Source organism: Pleurodeles waltl, chromosome 3_1 (genome assembly GCF_031143425.1).
Source record: "Pleurodeles waltl isolate 20211129_DDA chromosome 3_1, aPleWal1.hap1.20221129, whole genome shotgun sequence".
Lineage (NCBI taxonomy): Eukaryota > Metazoa > Chordata > Amphibia > Caudata > Salamandridae > Pleurodeles > Pleurodeles waltl.
Window position 1 is genome coordinate 698,616,762 of NC_090440.1, and position 19,778 is coordinate 698,636,539.

General features: G+C 43.5%; 1 protein-coding gene across 6 annotated transcripts in view; it reads left to right on the forward strand.

The window, feature by feature from the left end:
- The window catches only part of TMEM39B (transmembrane protein 39B), a 480,936-nt gene that overhangs the window by 184,884 nt on the left and 276,274 nt on the right, over positions 1–19,778 (forward strand). For all 6 annotated transcript variants that reach the window (XM_069223330.1, XM_069223325.1, XM_069223329.1 and 3 more), the window contains 2 exons: positions 11,751–12,090; positions 12,353–12,540. In XM_069223330.1, the coding sequence (XP_069079431.1) occupies positions 11,751–12,090; positions 12,353–12,540 (528 nt within the window). The remainder of the gene's footprint in view (positions 1–11,750; positions 12,091–12,352; positions 12,541–19,778) is intronic.

Below are 19,778 nucleotides of genomic sequence, written 5' to 3' on the forward strand. Positions count from 1 at the left end.
AATTCAATGCTGCAGGCAAAAGGGTGACGGCACAAGCAGCAAACCAGTGGCGTATTGCAAATTCGCAAGCTTTGTTAGCCAGATATGATAGGGCCCATTGGGATGAGATGCAACACTTTATTGAACATTTACCCAAGGAGTTCCAAAAAAGAGCGCAGCAAGTAGTAGAAGAAGGACAGAGTATCTCCAATAATCAGATACGGTCAGCAATGGATGCTGCAGACACAGCTGCTAGAACTGTCAACACAGCAGTAACAATAAGGAGACATGCATGGCTGCGTACATCAGGATTTAAACCAGAGATACAGCAAGCTGTTCTGAATATGCCATTCAACGGACAGCAGTTGTTTGGGCCGGAGGTGGACACTGCGATTGAAAAACTTAAGAAAGACACTGACACGGCCAAAGCCATGGGCGCACTCTACTCCCCACAGAGCAGAGGCACATTTCGAAAGACACAATTTCGGGGGGGGGGGGGGGGGTTTCGAGGGCAAACCACAGAAGCCACAACCTCACAAACAAAGCCCACTTACCAGAGCCAGTATCAACGGGGAGGTTTTCGGGGACAATATAGAGGGGGACAATTTCAAAGGAATAGAGGAAAGTTCCAAAGTCCCAAAACTCCTCCAAACAAGCAGTGACTTCAAGTTCACAAATCCCCAACACATAACACCCGTGGGGGGGAGACTAACCAAGTTTTACAAACATTGGGAGGAAATAACAACAGACACTTGGGTCTTAGCAATTATCCAGCATGGTTATTGCATAGAATTTCTCAAATTCCCTCCAAACGTCCCACCGAAAACACACAATATGTCAAAACAACATATACATCTTCTAGGACTAGAAGTTCAGGCATTGCTACAGAAAGAAGCAATAGAATTAGTACCAAAACAACAAATAAACACAGGAGTTTACTCCCTGTACTTTCTCATACCCCAAAAAGACAAGACTCTGAGACCTATACTAGATCTCAGAATATTAAATACCTACATCAAATCAGATCACTTTCAAATGGTTACATTACAAGACGTAATCCCACTGCTCAAACAACAAGACTACATGACAACACTAAACCTAAAGGATGCATATTTCCATATACTAATACATCCTTCACACAGAAAGTACCTAAGGTTTGTATTCCAAGGGATACATTACCAATTCAAAGTGTTGCCATTCGGAATAACAACTGCACCAAGAGTTTTTACAAAATGCCTGGCAGTAGTAGCTGCACATAAAAGAAGGCAGCAAATACATGTGTTCCCGTACCTAGACGATTGGTTAATCAAAACCAACACGCTAAGACGGTGTTCACAACACACAAGATATGTCATACAAATCCTCCACAAACTAGGTTTCTCGATCAACTACACAAAGTCACACCTTCTGCCGTGTCAAACACAGCAATACTTAGGAGCGACAATCAACACAGCAAAAGGGATTGCCACTCCAAGTCCACAAAGAGTTCACACATTTCACAATGTGATACAGACCATGTATCCAAAACAAAAGATACAAGTCAAACTAGTGATGAAACTACTAGGCATGATGTCTTCATGCATAGCCATTGTCCCAAACGCAAGGTTGCACATGCGGCCCTTACAACAGTGCCTAGCATCACAATGGTCACAAGCACAGGGTCAGCTTCAAGATCTGGTGTTGATAGCCCGCCAAACATACATCTCGCTTCAATGGTGGAACAGTATAAATTTAAATCAAGGGCGGCCTTTCCAAGACCCAGTGCCACAATACGTAATAACAACAGATGCTTCCATGATAGGGTGGGGAGCACACCTCAATCAACACAGCATCCAAGGACTATGGGACATACAGCAAAGACAGTTTCACATAAATCACTTAGAACTGTTAGCGGTATTTCTAGCGCTCAAAGCATTTCAACCCATAATAAGCCACAAACACATTATTTTCAAAACAGACAACATGACAACAATGTATAACCTAAACAAACAGGGAGGGACACACTCGACACAGTTGTGTCTCCTAACACAGAAAATATGGCATTGGGCGATTCACAACCACATTCGCCTAATAGCACAATTTATTCCAGGAATTCAGAACCAGTTAGCAGACAATCTCTCTCGGGATCACCAACAGATCCACGAATGGGAGATTCACCCCCAAATACTAAACACTTACTTCCAAATTTGGGGAACACCACAAATAGATCTATTTGCAACAAAGTAAAACTCAAAATGCCAAAACTTCGCATCCAGGTACCCACAAGATCAGTCTCAGGGCAATGCGTTATGGATCAGCTGGTCAGGGATATTTGCTTACGCTTTTCCCCCTCTCCCACTCCTTCCATATCTAGTAAACAAATTGAGTCAAAACAAACTCAAACTAATAGCACCGACATGGGCAAGACAACCTTGGTACACAACACTACTAGACCTCTCAGTAGTACCTCATGTCAAACTACCAAACAGACCAGATCTGTTAACACAACACAAACAACAGATCAGACATCCAAATCCAGCATTGCTGAATCTAGCAATTTGGCTCCTGAAATCCTAGAATTCGGACACTTACACCTCACACAAGAATGTATGGAGGTCATAAGACAAGCTAGGAAACCTACCACTAGACACTGCTATGCAAATAAGTGGAAAAGATTTGTTTATTACTGCCATAATAATCAAATTCAACCCTTACACGCATCTGCCAAAGATATAGTAGGATACTTACTACAATTGCAGAAGTCAAAGCTAGCTTTCTCTTCAATAAAGATACATCTTACCGCAATTTCAGCTTACCTGCAAATTACGCACTCAACTTCATTATTTAGGATACCAGTCATAAAAGCATTTATGTAAGGCCTAAAGAGAATTATACCACCAAGAACACCACCAATTCCTTCATGGAACCTCACATTGTCTTAACACGACTCATGGGTCCACCTTTTGAGCCCATGCACTCTTGTGAAATGCAATACTTAACATGGAAAGTTGCATTTTTGATTGCCTTCACAGCTCTAAGAAGAGTGAGTGAAATTCAAGCATTTACCATACAAGAACCATTTATTCAAATACACAGGCATAAAGTAGTTCTACGGACAAATCCAAAACCTTTACCAAAAGTGATCTCACCGTTCCACTTGAATCAAACGGTAGAATTACCAGTGTTCTTCCCACAGCCAGATTCTGTAGCTGAAAGAGCACTGCATACATTAGACATCAAAAGAGCGCTAATGTACTACATTGACAGAACAAAACTAAGTCGAAAAACAAAACAACTATTTATTGCATTCCAAAAACCTCATACAGGGAATCCAATTTCTAAACAAGGCATTGCTAGATGGATAGTTAAGTGTATTCAAACCTGCTATCTTAAAGCAAAGAGAGAGCTGCCTATTATACCAAGGGCACACTCAACCAGAAAGAAAGGTGCTACCATGGCCTTTCTAGGAAATATTCCAATGAACGAAATATGTAAGGCAGCAACATGGTCTACGCCTCATACATTTACCAAACGCTACTGTGTAGATGTGTTAACTGCACAACAGGCCACAGTAGGTCAAGCTGTACTACGAACATTATTTCAAACAACTTGAACTCCACCAAATGCATCACCATGGGGCTTGAATTCAACATCATCCTTTGTCTGCCAATGTCAAGTTGTGGAACCCGTGACAGCTGAGACAGTAGAGAACAATCCCCATAGGATTACTCTGAGCAATGTGTTAACCTTCAGAGAGGAGTTCCTTCTCCCTCAGTGCCAAGGTTCCCTACCTTATATACCTTAAACTTAAGAGGAAGGTTCTAGAAGCCCTCCTCCCGTCAAGTAAGTTGTGAAGTTCAAGCGCTGGCCATAGCACATCAGTGTTGAAAAAACCCACTAGAAACTGGCCAGATCCCAAAGTGTATTTCCAAGACCGAGCTGTACCCTTCTCTACCATAAACATTCCTATTCTTGTACATTTTTGTCAAGGTTTCATCCCCACATTATGTTCCCTTCTCTGGTGAGAAAAGCAAAAACACGCTAAGCTGTGCGCGGGAAAGTACCTGCGCCACCATTGGGACTGCTTTTGAAGCTAAGCACAAAATGGAGTCCGTGGTCAAGATGGAGTGGGTGGTTAAATACAGATAGCATTACACCTACCACTGCCCTTCTGCTAACATTTAGCTGGGAAGAGGTCAGGATTGGTATTTGTCAATTTTCTTAAGAATAAAGCTGCTGACCTGATGCAGTTCCACTAAATGTATTCAGATCTAATGTTGGCCTATGGGCATCCCTCACAAACTTATATATTAATACAGCTATTCAGCTAGAACTCCCCCCCCACCACTTTTGTGGTCGAATTCTATCATTGTCCCTATTCTTAAAAAGGGTAATTCTTGTTGTTACCGACCCATCTTCCGAACAGATTCCACAGTTAAAGTGGTGCGAAGAGTCTTGTTGAATAGGTTAACTGCGCAAACCAGCCTTTCCTTTCCAACATACAATATGGTGTTCAGTCTGGGAAGGGTTCTGTGGACCAACATCTGAATCGTTACTTGCTCATAATTAAGTACACCAAAGCAATTCGGGCTCCCTCCACTTGGGGTTCATGGACTTAAGTTCAGCCTTTCACAGGGTACGTAGCACTAAGCTTTGGAACATAATGCTGGTCATGGGTTGATAAGTCTGGTATTGCTTTCCTTAAGGATCTTCATGCTGATCTCACAGCCACTGGACATTATGGGCCATTGGGGATTGTATGACCAAATTTGCCTTGAATTAGGGCATCAAACAAGGTTGTATTTTTGGTGCCCTTCTATTTACCTTATATATAAACAACTTGGAGACTTTCCTGTGGTTTGTGGGGGAAGGGGCATGATTTACCTAGTGTGATTGGTCAGCAAATACTTGTACTTCTTTATACCAATGATGCTGTCCTGATTTCCAGAGCAGCTCTTGGTCTTCAGCGTATCTTGAGCAGTTTTGTTGATTTCATGGACAGCCTAGATCTCACTACTAATTATACTATGTTATCATGGTAGTTGACCCTAAAAATACTAAAAGCAGAGCCCACTCAATCATAGGTAACAAGCTTATTAAGGTGAATACATTCCTCTATCTTGGCATTCTGTTTGACACCTCCTTTTGCTCGTCCCCTTTCATTAGGACTAGAAGGCATGCCTTTCAAGAATCCTAGCCCTGGTTTTTTATTTTGCCTCAAAACTAGGGCAAAAAATGTGTACCAGCAATTCTAAAAATCTACCAAGCTAAATGTCCTACAATTGTTTCTTATGGTGCTTAGGTCTGCGGATAGTCCAATCATTTGCCCTTGCAAATTGTGGAGAATAGGTTCCTAAAGTGCTTGCGTTCGTTTCCCTGTAGTGTGTTCTCTTTCAGTGCTCATGAAGAGCTAGCAAATGGTTGTGTTTCTGATTTAATTCAGTTTCACCCTTTATCTCCATGGTTAGCTGTTAGGTTTAAGAAAAGTCTTGAGCTTAACAGAATCATCATTAACATTTGTTTAGATCTTGATTCTGCTAATAGAATTCTGTATCTCACTTATGTTAAGGGGTGAATATACAAACTAGTCCGTCCTGATTTGGTCAGCCACCCAGAATCTGTAGCAAAGGCAGATATTACTTTTGTTTGGGGGGGGTGGGTGGAGGTGGGCACTTATGGCTTTAAATTCTGAATAAATAGGATCTAGAGCCCTGACTCTGTCAGTGAGATCCTGTGTTGTGATTCAATCTACACTCTTACTGGAACCCTATGTAACTTATGGGCTGTGAAACAATCAGTGTTTGTTTTTGTTTTTTAATTAACTCACCTCAGGTTTCATTTAATACACCATCTGCTACTTGTCTCAAAGGGTTGGACGAATGATAAATTGGATATTAGCTGTCAATGTAATGGCCATTCAGTGCAAGACACTATGCACTTTCTTATGTCTTGTCCTATTTATCGGTCTGTGCTCAAACGTCCTTTAAAACCAAGCTTGATGGAGTATAATTTTAGACTAGCTAACCTTGCCTTGTTGCATTGCAGATGCTGACTGAACTTGTCATCCCGTTGCTTGCTTTTTAAACTGTGTAGTCATAATGAGGAATTCTGTGATTGTAGACAGATTCACTGATTTTATTGGTTGCCCTTGTGTCTGCTGCTCTTTGCTGCAATTCTAAATGGTTTTATTGTGTTATGATTACTTCATGGATTTTATTTCCATCTCTTGTGAATTTTTGATTTTATACTGTTTTTATTGTCTTTTATGGTTTGCTCTTTCTAAACCAAATAGAGATTTTCATTGATTGATTGACCTTGAGATTAAAAGCCACCCATTTAACTTTTGAATATACCTTAATGTCCTTATAGGATACTAGATACTTACATACCCCTAAAAACACAGCAAAATAGGTATTGGGAAGAGTCTAGTTCCACAGAGCTTCTTCTAACACCTAAATGTGGAATAGAACCAACTGGTCCTCAAGAACATTGATTCATAATTTTATCATTGCTTCCTTGAGAAGCAGAGATTGGTAAAGGCATTTTTGCATCCACCATTTAGAGGTCAGTCACATCAAGGGTTCATGTAAATACAAATCGCAAGATTCCTCATACATTGTACTCTATAAAAGACTGTTATTGTCTCTGCTGTGTGAATGCAATCCGTCCTATAGCCAGCATAGGGTCCCCACATTGAGGGAAAAAAAGACTAAGATGTTTTGAAAAAGAAAGTAGGGCATGTTGTGATGAATTACCAATTCCTGGACTACCTTTGTGGCCAATATTAATTTTTAAGATCCTTAGTATTTGTCAAAAGATCTCAATAAATCGGCCACAGAATTTGTGCACGAGAACAAGACGGCTGTAAATATGTGCATCAAAGCCTCTTGATGCAGCGTTAACATTGAGTATGCAAATCACTGGTGGTCTTTCCTCAAGGTGACTATGATATTTGGGTATTAGCCCTGATTTTTCTGCTCAGTTATCAACAAGCCATTAGATGGAGAACATTACAGGCAAGTGGTTGATAATGGCCCTGTAAATGTGTGTGTGTGTGTGTGTGTTTGGATTAGGGGGGTGGGGGGGGGGGGGGGTGCAGCAGTCTTCTTACTCAGAATGCAAAGCCAAGCCATCACTGATTATTCACACCTCCTTCCCAACAAGTCTACCTCCCTGTGTGGAATAAAAGATCATCACTTTATTGCAGCTAAGTACACAGCCTAACCGGTTAGAGACTATACCTAGATCTTTGTAGGTCTCATCAAGTGCTGATCAGTTGTACACCCCCACCAAAAGCCACTCCAGTGGGGTGAGGGGAGGGTAGGATTATTACACTGTAAATGAAATGACATCACCAGAAAGTGTTGTTGTGATTGTCTACTTGAGGTATGAAGTAGACTACACAGAAACAAAAGAACCGCCAACCAAAGCAAAGAGATTGGCAATAAAAAAAAATACACGTCTACTGTTAGACACAGTACAGCGTCTGCTATGAAAAAAAGCAATCAAGCAAGTGGCATTACAGGAAAGGGGACAAAGTGTATACTCCTTTTCAAAGAATTTTGGAACTTTAAAGCCACTTCAAGCAATGACTATGCAGGACCTCACTGCATGTCTGGATAAAGAAACTCTACTTTATTGGACCTCCATTAATTTTCATAAGCACTAAACATCTCTGCCACTGTGAGGAAACCAACGACATATTTTTAACTTAACAAAATAACTACAGATGTCCATTCAGGTTATGTGTTCATTGAGACTCATTAGGGTGTTCTTCACAACAAATCTGAATGAAAAGAATAGCCTCCCCCTTTTCAAGATAGCAGATGGACTGACCTAAATCCTTTATTCTCCCATGCTGATCTCCACTTTCTAATCCACCTAAGTCACTTCCATTTGAACCAAAGCACTTACAGTTAAACATTTATTATTAAAGGTGTCAGTCTTGATTTTTAGGACATCTTATGATAGGTCTACCAGCAGATTTCTTACCTGTAGACGAACCCGCAAGTGCCAGACTGGTTCTGGAAAACTTCAAATCAGTGAGAGCGCTGGGTTTGGTGCCAGTAGTGACATCAGGCGATGCCACTGACGCCATATAGCACCCGGCCTGGTGTACAAGCATCAGTTCCACTTTTTCCACGCCTTCAACTCGGATCTGGAGCTTCACTTCCGGAGGGAATTTCCCTTACCAAATTTATATGCAGCTGTCCATTAAGTCTCATTGTCGCTCTCGGTCTCCCAAAGGATCTTCTTTCTCGGAACCAGAGCTTGTCAACCGATGGACAATCCACGCAGCCTTGCTCCTTCTGTGGACCCGGCACTGGACAGACCTCTAGTATCAGATCCTTTGTCAAGCCTCTTGATGCCAACTTCAGCATTTCCGGAGCTCCAGCCTCCATGGTTTGACCTGGCAGCGTTCATAAACGTGATGTATTCTATCTTTGCCAAAGCATCAGCACCATCCGGCACACCTGCGGACTCAACAGCTCCATCATGTCTGCAACTCTTCATGCTTTTTGAGCTGTTGGCCTTCAGGGACGCACCATCGGAACCCCCTTGCTCTTGCTTTGACCCAGTGTTCCACTTCTCAGTGCTGCAGCAGACGCTGTGGACGGCACCTCTACTGCCATCATGTCCACCAATACTGCCGCCGCCTCCTCCGACGCAGCCCCGCGTTGAGCTTCAGATTTCCTCGCAGGAGAAAAAGAAGTTGCTTGAAAAGGATGCTTATAGAGCATGCCTCTATGAAATATTTCAACAACAAGATGCTGGATGGAGTACTTGAATTAATCTCATCTACTGGGCAATGCTCTAGGCCACACTCCAGTCCATATTGTTTTTGCCCACCATGCCACCTTAGTTTAGACTCGGCCATATGCAAATCAGTCTTGACCCCGCTCCAACTGCCAGACCAGATCCTCCCTGAACCGGAACACAAGCAACCTAAGACTAATTTTGCCCCGATTGGGCTCTTCAGTTGGTCTTAGGTTTGTTCCTGTGGCCCAGTGAGCCCAGGACTGACCCTGTGGACTAATTTCCTGGTGGTGACTTCAAGGATACCTCACATGAGGTAGCTATATACTTCCGTACTGGGCCACCAGTGACTGAGGTTGTGTCTTTGCTCAAAGTTATGCTAAAGGCAGCATAAATGTTGGATTAATGGTTGCAAACCAAGGAGATAAAAACAAATGTTCTCACTGAGGTTGTCCTGCACTCATCGTATGCTTGGGAGCCCCTTCTCTATAATTAAGCTTTAGTTGAACCTGATATGGCAGCATGGGAGAAGCCTTCCTTTGCTCCGCTGATCAGTCAACTTATTGTCTGCCTTTACTGCTCCCCCTCCTGGTGATTTCCTCTCTTGGTTATCCAGGCATCCTGTTCAGGAACCCGGTTGGCAACTGCCTTCCTCACAGCCCCCTCCAACAAGGAGTCAAAATGTCTGAAAGCCTGGGGCATGAAGTCCTTTTATACTGGGAGTATTGACTTGACGTCCCTTAATGCAAACTGTCCTCTCACCTGCTACATCCACAGTGTGTGGGACATGGCTAAATGATTCTCCCCCATGTTCCCACCGACATGAAAGCGCATTTTCAGGAGATCAACATTGATAGGCAAAATGCCTCCCCTCATTATCAGGTCTGGGGTGGTCCCCACAGACTATGCTGCATGAGCCATGGCCACCTCAGTGATGGAAAGACACCCATGCTTGCCTTTTGGCAATTTGTCATCTGATGTCCAGGCTAACCAGATGAATCCCGTTAAATGGTGGCTACTTGTTTGGATATAAGTCTGACTGCGCTGGAGGGGTTTTAGACATGGCCAGGGCCAGGGCCAGGTCTTTGAGTCTCTAGCTTCTGCATCTGACCAAGGGCTGTCTTTTCGCATCTTTGAACAAGACTTTCTTTCGTTCTCAGCAGTACACACTGCCAGTCCAGCAGCAGTGGATGCTGATCCTGGCTCAAGTTCTACTGGCTTTGGAGTTTGGTGACTGTTTGGTGTCTAGTTCTAAATCTACCTCTTCTGCACTTACTCATGGAGTCCCAGTTGCAGAAATCTGTAGGGCAGCAGTGTGGGTTTCCATGCACACATTTTCAAACCACTACTGTCTGAACTCTGTGGTGCACAGGAACGGATACTTTGCCAGGTAAATTTTGAGGATTTTCTTGTCTAACTATTCTTCAAGCCTCCTTGGCATGGTATTGCTGTGAAATCTGTTCCACTGGTATAGAATCTGCAGGTAGAAGTATCCATCAGAATAAAAAGCTACTTACCTGCGGTAACAATCTTTCTGGTTAATACTCCACCTGCAGATTCCTCTCTAATGCACGTGCCACCCCGTTTGATGGATGTTTGTTATACGGAAATTTAATAAGCTTCCATCAGGCATTGTTCTGGTACTACAATCCTTCATCAATGTCAATCTGCCTTCATGCTTTGAAGGTGTAGAAAAAAACAGAGGGAAACTGATGTTGATGCGCCAGGGCTGGCGCTATGTGGCCTCAGTGGTGTGGCCTGGCGTCACATCCTCCGCTGACTGAGTCCTGCGCTCTCTTCCAGCAGCCTCCTTGCTTTGAAGTTTTCCAGGTCCAGTCTGGCACCTGTGGGTTGGTCTACAGGTGAGGAATCTTTAGGGAGATACAGTATCCACCAGAAAGATCGTTACCAAAAGTAACGTTTTCATTGTGTTAGGTGAGTTAACTGCAAGTCCTCAGTGTCGAACAGCCTGTTTTTCCTTATTTTGTTGTTGTGATACCTACCCCAAAGTCTGTTCTAAAAATGGTGTTAAGGTCCTGCTTTAATCAAACTGTTTATTTCCATGTATTCTAAGTACATACATTGTGCCACAGTGAGCTCTCCACACAGTAGGTGTTTCCATCTCTCTTGCTTCATGACTTGCTGCCTACAGTGCGGGATGTATTTTTACAGTAAACAAGATGCTATTCAGAACCCAATTAGTAAATAGTTTGATTATGCTGAGTATGCTTACCTAGAATAACTTAAAGCTGTAAAACCTTTGCAATGGGTGATTTCTTCATAGCAGGCTTGGGTGCATGTTCTACAGCAGCGGTTCTTAACATTTAGAGTTCTCTGGACCTCAGTTGAATTGTTACTTCAACCCAGGGACCCCCACCTAGCCAATCGTTAAGATGTTCAATGTTGCTTTTTATGTATATATAGTTTATTAATTCTCTAGTGTTTAATTTTCTAAATAGTTGCGGGCCCCAGAGTAGAAGTCAGGGATCTGTGGTTTAGAACCACTCATCTACAGAGTCTTGGTGACAGTCCAGACGTGTGGGGGTGAGGTGTGGTGGGAAACACAGTAACAGGCTCCTTTGTCTGATGTAGAGATCCATTGATTTTTAGTGCTAAATTGGGATATGAGGGTACCTAACAGATACGTTTGAATTATTTGCTGAGCTCACATGATTTAAGTTGTGGTCTCTGTTCATGATGTAGTACAAAGCCTTTGTTTGCTATCTGCAGAGTTCAATTCATGTGAGCCAAGGGGAGAGGTGTAACATGAAGTCACATTATAGGCACACATACCGAATTTTCAACAAACACAGAATGTAATTTTTGGGGGGAGGCTGGAGTTTGTAAGTGCCAATAACATATGTTTGAACTACCTTGATTAATTGTGTGGTAGTTCATGCAGGACTGAGGGTAAAGTGGGAGCACCAGTAGGTGGCTTAAGCTTGGGATGTACAATGATTAGGTATTGTGAAATATGGGACTGAGGCAAATATTAATCCCCTCCTTTGTCTTTGGACCCTACTTCTACTTTACAGCTTTGGGATGTACATACCTTTCCTTCAGTTGAATTGCGACCTGCGGAAGTCTGGAATATTTTCCCAGGTCTCCACCATCGGTCCCAGGGACACTGGAGAGGTGAACAATTGCCGGGGAAAAGACTATTTGACAGTGCTGCTGGAAACCTGGCGGCAGCATACGAGACAGATCTATGGAGTGGAGGCTATGCCGACGCATGCTTGCTGCCTCTCACCTGACCTCATTCGTAACGAGGTGGAGTACCTGAAGTTGGACTTCAACTGGCGCATGAAGGAGGTGCTCCTGAGCGCTATGCTTAGTGCCTACTATGTGGCGTTTGTGCCCATCTGGTTTGTAAAGGTAGGTAGTTTATTCAGAGTACTAATTGGAGTTTTTACCATCTCCTCGCTTGAACAGAGATGCTATGATGTGAGGCAAGCCTTCGTTTTAGGTGAAGTGAGATACCTTTCTGTGCAAGCAGATTTTAAGCTTTTTCTCTGAGGTGTGAAGAGGGTCAGACGGTGATAGGGTGGGGAACAGAGAGGGAGGGAGTCCCAACCAGAGACACCATTCTGGATACTAACAGATCGCCAACACACTTGTTTTTCTCTCCGCCCCACAGAACACACAGTATTATGACAAGAGGTGGTCATGTGAGCTATTTCTCCTGGTGTCCATCAGCACAGCAGTGATCCTGATGCAGCACCTCCTGCCTGCGCGCTACTGTGACCTACTGCACAAAGCTGCTGCTCACCTGGGCTGCTGGCAGAAGGTGGACCCGTCCCTCTGTTCCAATGTTCTTCAACACTCGTAAGCAGCATCTTTGCCCCCATGTGTTCAATGTCCATATGCTCTGTCTGACAAATAGCACCATAGCAGTGACCAAATGCTTGAAGCCAAGAATTTGGGCCCATTTCCTGCACATAGCTCTGTGCTTTTATTTTGGATACAAGGTGGTGTTCACAATAGGATTACACATGGCTTTGTGCATTGTCAGTGCCAAAAATGTACAGCACATAACTGCACACTGTGCACTACACAATGTGATAGAGCTGTGTGCTGAACACGCATATCAAAAAGTGTGGTCAATGCGTACACTCGAAACCATACTATCAATGTTTGTTGGCAAGCATGTTGGCTTCTATGATAAAATCCTTCACATAACAACTGAACAAGTTACTTACCTTTGGTAACACCTTCTCTTGTAGGGGATTCCCATGTAGTCATAAGCACTGAATGATCTCCCCCCCCTCACCCCCCAGGTGCGGGGACCCCGGAGCATATCTTCAATGTGTGTTTTTCAGTTGAAATGTTCACATTTCTTCAGGAAGGCCTGCAAAGACACTTAAGAAAAAGTCAGATAATCCAGCCTATAAATGTAGGCTACAATGGCAAATTTCATCATCTTGAAATTAAAAAGGGCAAATTTTATTGAAAATGTATAATTTTATATTTTTTGCAAACAGAATAAATCTCCTTCACAAACCCCTTTTGTAATGATAGAGATGAGGAAGAGCAAGGCAGAGTAGACTCATGGACTGCCATATCGTGGCTAAAATAGAGACGGTGCCTTTAAGACCCCAGAGACCAACTGTATCCCATCATGCCCAGTTGGTGGCAGTTGCCTCAGTTTTTTTTCCGGCTTCTGCTGACAGGACCCCGAAGCATTGAGCTCCACTTTTTTTTTTTTTTTGTTTTTGTTTTTTTTTAAAGGATTTTTTTCACAAAAATATCATGCAAAACATTGTTGACAACACTTTTCCACAACGTCTTTCAGCTATTCCTGTTATTTGCTGCAATTGTGTAAGATTCTGACAGAAAACTCAGGTATTTTTTTCATTCCAAATCCTTCACTTTTTGACAAGTGTCTTTGCTGTGGCAGGAAAAAGGCCATAATAGACCTAGACGAGGTCTGTATTATCTACCTTCCTTCATCTCATCTTCCTGATGCCTATGACAGCTGCAAGAAGTTTTCCAGGCGCACTCTGCGCAAAAGAGAGAAGATTTGCCTGCAAGCAAAAGAAAACAAAGACCCTCACTCTGAGGTCCCACTGGCAAGTTGTAAGGTCAGTCTTCCACCAGGGCTCTCACTTCAACCTCCAGTGGTTCTGAGAAAATTGTTTCTGGCGAGAAACGACATGGGTCTGGGTTGATTTCAAGGACATCAACGTCAAGGCATGGGGATGTTCCCAGCTGTTCGCCATCAAGGACTAGTTTGACATCCAGGAAGCAATGCCTTTCAACATTGTCAAGACACCAGTTGACGTTGAGAGATTACACGCCTTTGATGCAACGTAGACGTGTGACGTCGAGAAGCTCTTCGTCGAGAGGTGCCGGTTCGTCGTTTACACAACGTGGAATATCGAACTTGAGAGACAAATGTTACTGTGAGAGATCGACGTCTAGGAGAGATGCAAGAAAGATGAGATGTATTTATTCCACAACTGAATCTTCTCCTTCACTGGTAGTGTTACCATCACCTCCTCCACAGACTGCAACTCCTCTGCCACTTCCACCTCCACCAGTACTTCCTACACCTATAGTGCCTCCTCCTGTATCGCTGCTAGCGCCTACAACTCCTGCGCGCTTCAGATCACAACATCATGCACGCCATCTCTTATCAAGGCATTTTTTTACCGTTTGCAAACATCACCGTCATGGGTCTTACCTTAGATCAAGATCCCGCTCACATTGACGGCATACAGACTATTCCACGTCTTCTACCAGAGATGATTCTTCCACTTTGACAGACTTGCCACAACCTTGAGCCTCTCCCATTGACGATGTAAACACCTTTCAAGAAATGCTAGTCCGTGGGGCTGCAAAACTAAATATACCTATGTCAGTACCTACACTGTCCACATCGATACTGCTGCGATACCTTTGCTACCACTGCCAAGCATGCGCCATCCAGGCTTAAAAAGAAATATCGGCCTCCCTAGCGGGATACGTTATTTCTTCGTACGGATCCACCACTTGATTCCTTTGTTGTTGTGGCGGCTAGAAAACTTGACTCTTCTCCTTAATCCTCTTCTCCAGTGGATAAGGAGAGCAAGAAATTGGACACGGCAGGCCTCAAAGTCTGCACCACAGCAGGCATTTCAATGAAAACAGCAAGAGCTATGACCGACTTGGGCAGGTACGACTGTCCACTTTGGGATTCTACGCAATAATTCACAGACCACCTGCCAAAAGACAAAAGGTATGACTTCTTAGAAATCCTAAATGAAGGAGCAATGGTTTCAAATCAAACTATAAGTGCGGCGGCAGATTCCTCCATCCTTGCTGCACCCGGTTACGGTCACAGAATATCCTTGCAAAGGCATTCTTGACAACCTCTCAGGTCCTTAAAACCAGAAGCGCAGCAACCCATTTAAAACTTGCCTTTTTACAGGTTCCAGTCTATTTGGCTCTCAGACGGATGATGAGATGACAAGGATAAAGACTGAGCTAAACACGTTAAAACCTGTGAGTATTGAAAAACCTAGAGAGCAGCGTAAAACATTCTGCCCCTACCACTGTAGGTTTCTATCAAAGGGTTCAAATCCCTCATTGGGTGCCGTCTAGTTCTCGGCAACAACAACATCAGAGATTAGATCAAACCCAGCGCAAACAAAGAAGAGGACATTCTACTCAACAAGCCACCCGGAGTGGACGACAACCATCCATGTCAAACCTTGAGTGCTCTCTCCCCCCCTCTTCCGTTATCCTCTCTGGCAGGGGGAAGCATTACACATTACCTGGAAGTGTGAGCAACACATCACAACAGACGCCTGGGTTTTGAATATTGTGCAGAATGGAAACTGTCTGAGGTTTATCACGCCTCCACTATCCATTCCACCAAAGCTGTTGACTTCCCATCTCAACTTACTCAGGGCAGAAGTCAAAACCATATTACAAAAGAAGGCAGTAGAAGCAGTTCCCATCAATCATTGTTGGAAGGGAATTTACTTAAGATATTTACTGGTACCAAAGAAAGATCAGCACAAGTTCAGGTTGATTCTCGATCTAGAGGTGACCAATAAATGGATTTGAAAAGAGAAGTTCAGAATGCTTGCTTTACATCAAATATATCCCCAGCTTCATCAGGGAAATTGGCTTTGCTCCATCAACCTTCATGATGCACACTTCCACATTCCCATCTCCAGAAAGCATTGGAAATTTCTCAGGTTTCTGGTGGAACAAGACCATTACCAGTATGCAGTACTACCATCTGGCCTCAAGTCGGCACCTAGAACACTCTCCTAATGCATGGCTGTGGTGACAGCAACGATTCTTCGTCTATCCCTATCTAGACGATTGACTCTTAAAAGCATTTACCTTTCACAAAGCCCAACTGCATTTCAATTGCCCTTAATAGCTCCTACATCAGTAGGGTCTTCACGTCAACCTCAACAAATCAACACCAGTCCAGATGTAGATTTACTTGTGGGCCACCATCGACACCATTCACGCAAAGGTGTTTCTTTCAGAGGAGCAACATTATCGTTCATTCAGAAATGTCAGGCTCTCCAAAAAGCACCTCATCCAACAGCAAGACACTTCTCATCTCTCCTTAGGTCAATGGCCTCCTGCATCTTTCTCACTCCAGTGCTCGAGTTCCCATGCAACCTCTACAGGAGTGCCTGGAGGACCAGTGGAACCAGTTGGTGGGCAACTGGGAGGACAGTATCACACTCTCCTCACATGCAACACAATCCTTCAAGTGGTGGTGTTCCCCAAACAATCTCCTCAAAGGGATACAGTTCCACCATCAAGTCCCCACTCAAAGTAGTCACAGATGCTTCATTGCTCGGATGGGGAGCCCATATGAATCATCTTCAGATTCAAGGCTCTTGGTCTCAAACAGAGATAACGTATCATATCAATCTCCTCGAGCTCAGTGCAGTTCCTCTGGCCCTCAAAGCCTTTCACCTCTCATTCACCAACAATACTCTGCTTGTTCAAACTGACAATACAACCATAATTTATTACCTGAACAAACAGGGTTACACTAGGTCAAGAGCTCTATCACTAGAGGCCCAGAGAATCTGGAAGTGGGTTCTAGCCAGGAACCTGACAATAACAGCAACCCACCTTCCAGAGCGCCCAGTCCAGGTAGACGCTTTCAGTGAAAGTCACAAATATGTTTTTCAACCTCATCGTGGAGAACTTATCTTCTCCATGTAGGGCACCCCTACCATAGATCTGTTCGCCACAGTTGAAAACAAAAAATGCTGCAACTTCACATCCAGATGCTATCATCCAGGAACACTGGGGAATGCCCTCTGGATCAACTGATCCAGCAAATGTCTTTAAGCCTTTCCACCTATTCCCCTGATTCTGGCAGTTCTGATCAAGCTGTCTAGCTCCAGAGCCAAGATGATCCTCATTGCTCCAGAATGGCCAGGGCAGTGGGGGTTCCCAGACCTTCACCGGTCGACCGTCCACATCTCAAGCTGCCATGCAGACCAGAGCTCCTGATGAAATTCGGAGGCCAGATGGTACACCCCAATCTCTGCTCCTTGAGTTTGGCTGTATGATTTCTGAGTTAGCACAGTATGGACACTTGAACTTGCCACAAGACTTCATAGAGCTCCTCAAAGAAGCTAGGCAGCCTTTTGCTCGCTCCGCTTACGCTTTTAAATGGAAGAGATTTTGCATCTGGCGTTCTTCTAAGAATGTGGATCCGACCACCTGCCAAGAAGACCTTATTCCTACATACCTTTGACACTTTGCTAAATCTGGCTTACAGTTCTCTTCTATAAGGGTTAACCTTGCAGCTCTTACTGCTTACAGGAAATGTCTCTCACAAACCTCTTTCTTCCAAATCCCAGTAATAAAAAAAATTCTCAGATGGGTTAAAGAAGGTTTACCCTCCCATCAGAAGGCTCTCGCCAGTACTTTCCCATCTCATGATGGAACCATTGAACCAAACTACAAGGCTTCTCTACAAAATTTTACATGGTAAACAGCTTTCATGGTAGCGACAACATCAGCTGACCAGGTCAGCATGATACAAGCACTATGCTCTCATGATCCATATACTGATTTTCATTCCAAGTAGAAATGAGGACTCAGCCGAAATTTGTTCCTAAAGTAGTTTTGGATTTCCATGTAAACCAGAACATCTCATTACCCACTTTCTTTCAAAACCCATCTACCCCAATAGAAAGGTGTCGCCACTCAATAGACTTTAGGAGGGTTTTCAGGTTTTATCTAGATAAAACTAAGGATATTCATAGTACTGACCAATTGTTTATTAATTACTGTCCAGTACGTACTGGTTTGGTCTCTTCCAAACAATCCATCTCAAGATTAATAGTTTTGTACATATTGTTCTGCTACCAAAAAGCTAATAAATCTCTACTAGATAACCCAAAAGCACATTCCATTAGAGGGAAGGCGGCCACTGCATCTTTACTTTGTAACATCCCAATTCCTGAAATGTGCAAGGCAGCAGCCTGGAAATCTGTTCATACGTTCACCAAACACTACTGTATAGACTCTGATGCTAGAGCTGATGCTCAAGTAGGACAGGCTTCTCTTAGCAATCTGTTTGCCTAACCTTCCAGTAAGTTCCTCTGTCTCCTCCACCACAAGCTGCAGAGATGGGCTTGCTACTCTAGTCAGTGCTTATGACTGTACATGGAAATCCCTATGAGAGAAGAAATAGTTTCTTACCTGTGACTCCTGTTCTCTCATGGGGGAATTTCCATAATAAGTCATAAGCAATCCTCCCTCCTCCCTAGCGGAGTAATCAGTAATTTTACAATCTTTATAAGTTTCAGATAGACTTTAAAAAGAACAGACGCAACTGCCTCCAGCTTAGCATTATGGGATACAGGTGGTCTCTGGGGTCTTAAAGGTAAAGTCTCTATTTTAGCCATTTAATGGCAGCCTATGAGTCTACTCTGCCCTGCTCGTCCTCAGCTCTATCATTACAAAAGGGGTTTGTGAAGGAGATTCATTCTGTTTGTAAAACATAAAAAAATATACATTTTCAATAAAATGTGGCCTTTTTTAATTTCAAGATGATGAATTTGGCCATTGTAACCTACATGTATAGGCAGCATTATCTGTCTTTTTCTTAAGTGTCTTTGCAGGCCTTCCTGAAGAAAAGCAAACATTTCCACCTAAGAACACATCTTGAAGATATGCTCCGGGGCCCTGCACGTGGGCAGGACTACTCAGTGCTTATGACTCATCATGGAAATTCCCCTTCGAGAGAACAGAAGGTACTGGTAAGAAACTATTCCTTCTGATGGATACTCTAACTGCAGATTTCTCACCTTGTAGATACACCCAAGTGCCAGCCTGGATCTAGAGATTTTTCTCTGCATTGCACCAAAAAGCCTGCACCTGGTATTGTGCGGGGCCCTGATGTCTATCTCTTTCTTGACTCTGTCTGAGCATTTGAGCCCAATAATTGAATAGATGTGACAGCGTGCAGCTCTCTAGCTTGTGACGTTTTTATAGATGGAAAACAAGACCTTTCCACAGACCGTGGGATGGGGGACAATGAGGAGTCTGCAGTTAGAAAACCTATGCACAAAAAGGAGTGTTACGAAAGGTAAGTAACTTGTTCTGTTGGAAACTTCAAACCGCAGTTTCCTCACTTTATAAGTAGATATCAATGCAGCAACTTACACAGTGGTGGATCTGTGAAATGGCTCAAATCAAAAAGAACAGCAGGACCAAACTGGCAAAGTGCCCCTTCCTCAAGATCCTACTATCAAGGCAGTAGTGGTTTGTGAACATGTGGCTTGACACACACATCTCAGTAATACAGATGTTCAGAACAGACATTCCATGTACCAACGCAGTGTTGAAAGATATGGCTGTGGTCGAATGACGCACTCTGTCCCCCTAGGGACTTTTTCTTGGCCTAAATGCGGCACAACTGTAATACAGAGGACTGTCCACCTTTATGTGGTCCTTTTCTGTACTGCCCTACTCCTCTTTACCCCAGAGAACTCCTGTGAAGAGCTGATCTTGGTCCTGGTATGATCAATGAGAAACTCAGAGCTCATTTGGGGACCAAGTAAAGCATCCGTTTCGACGGGTGA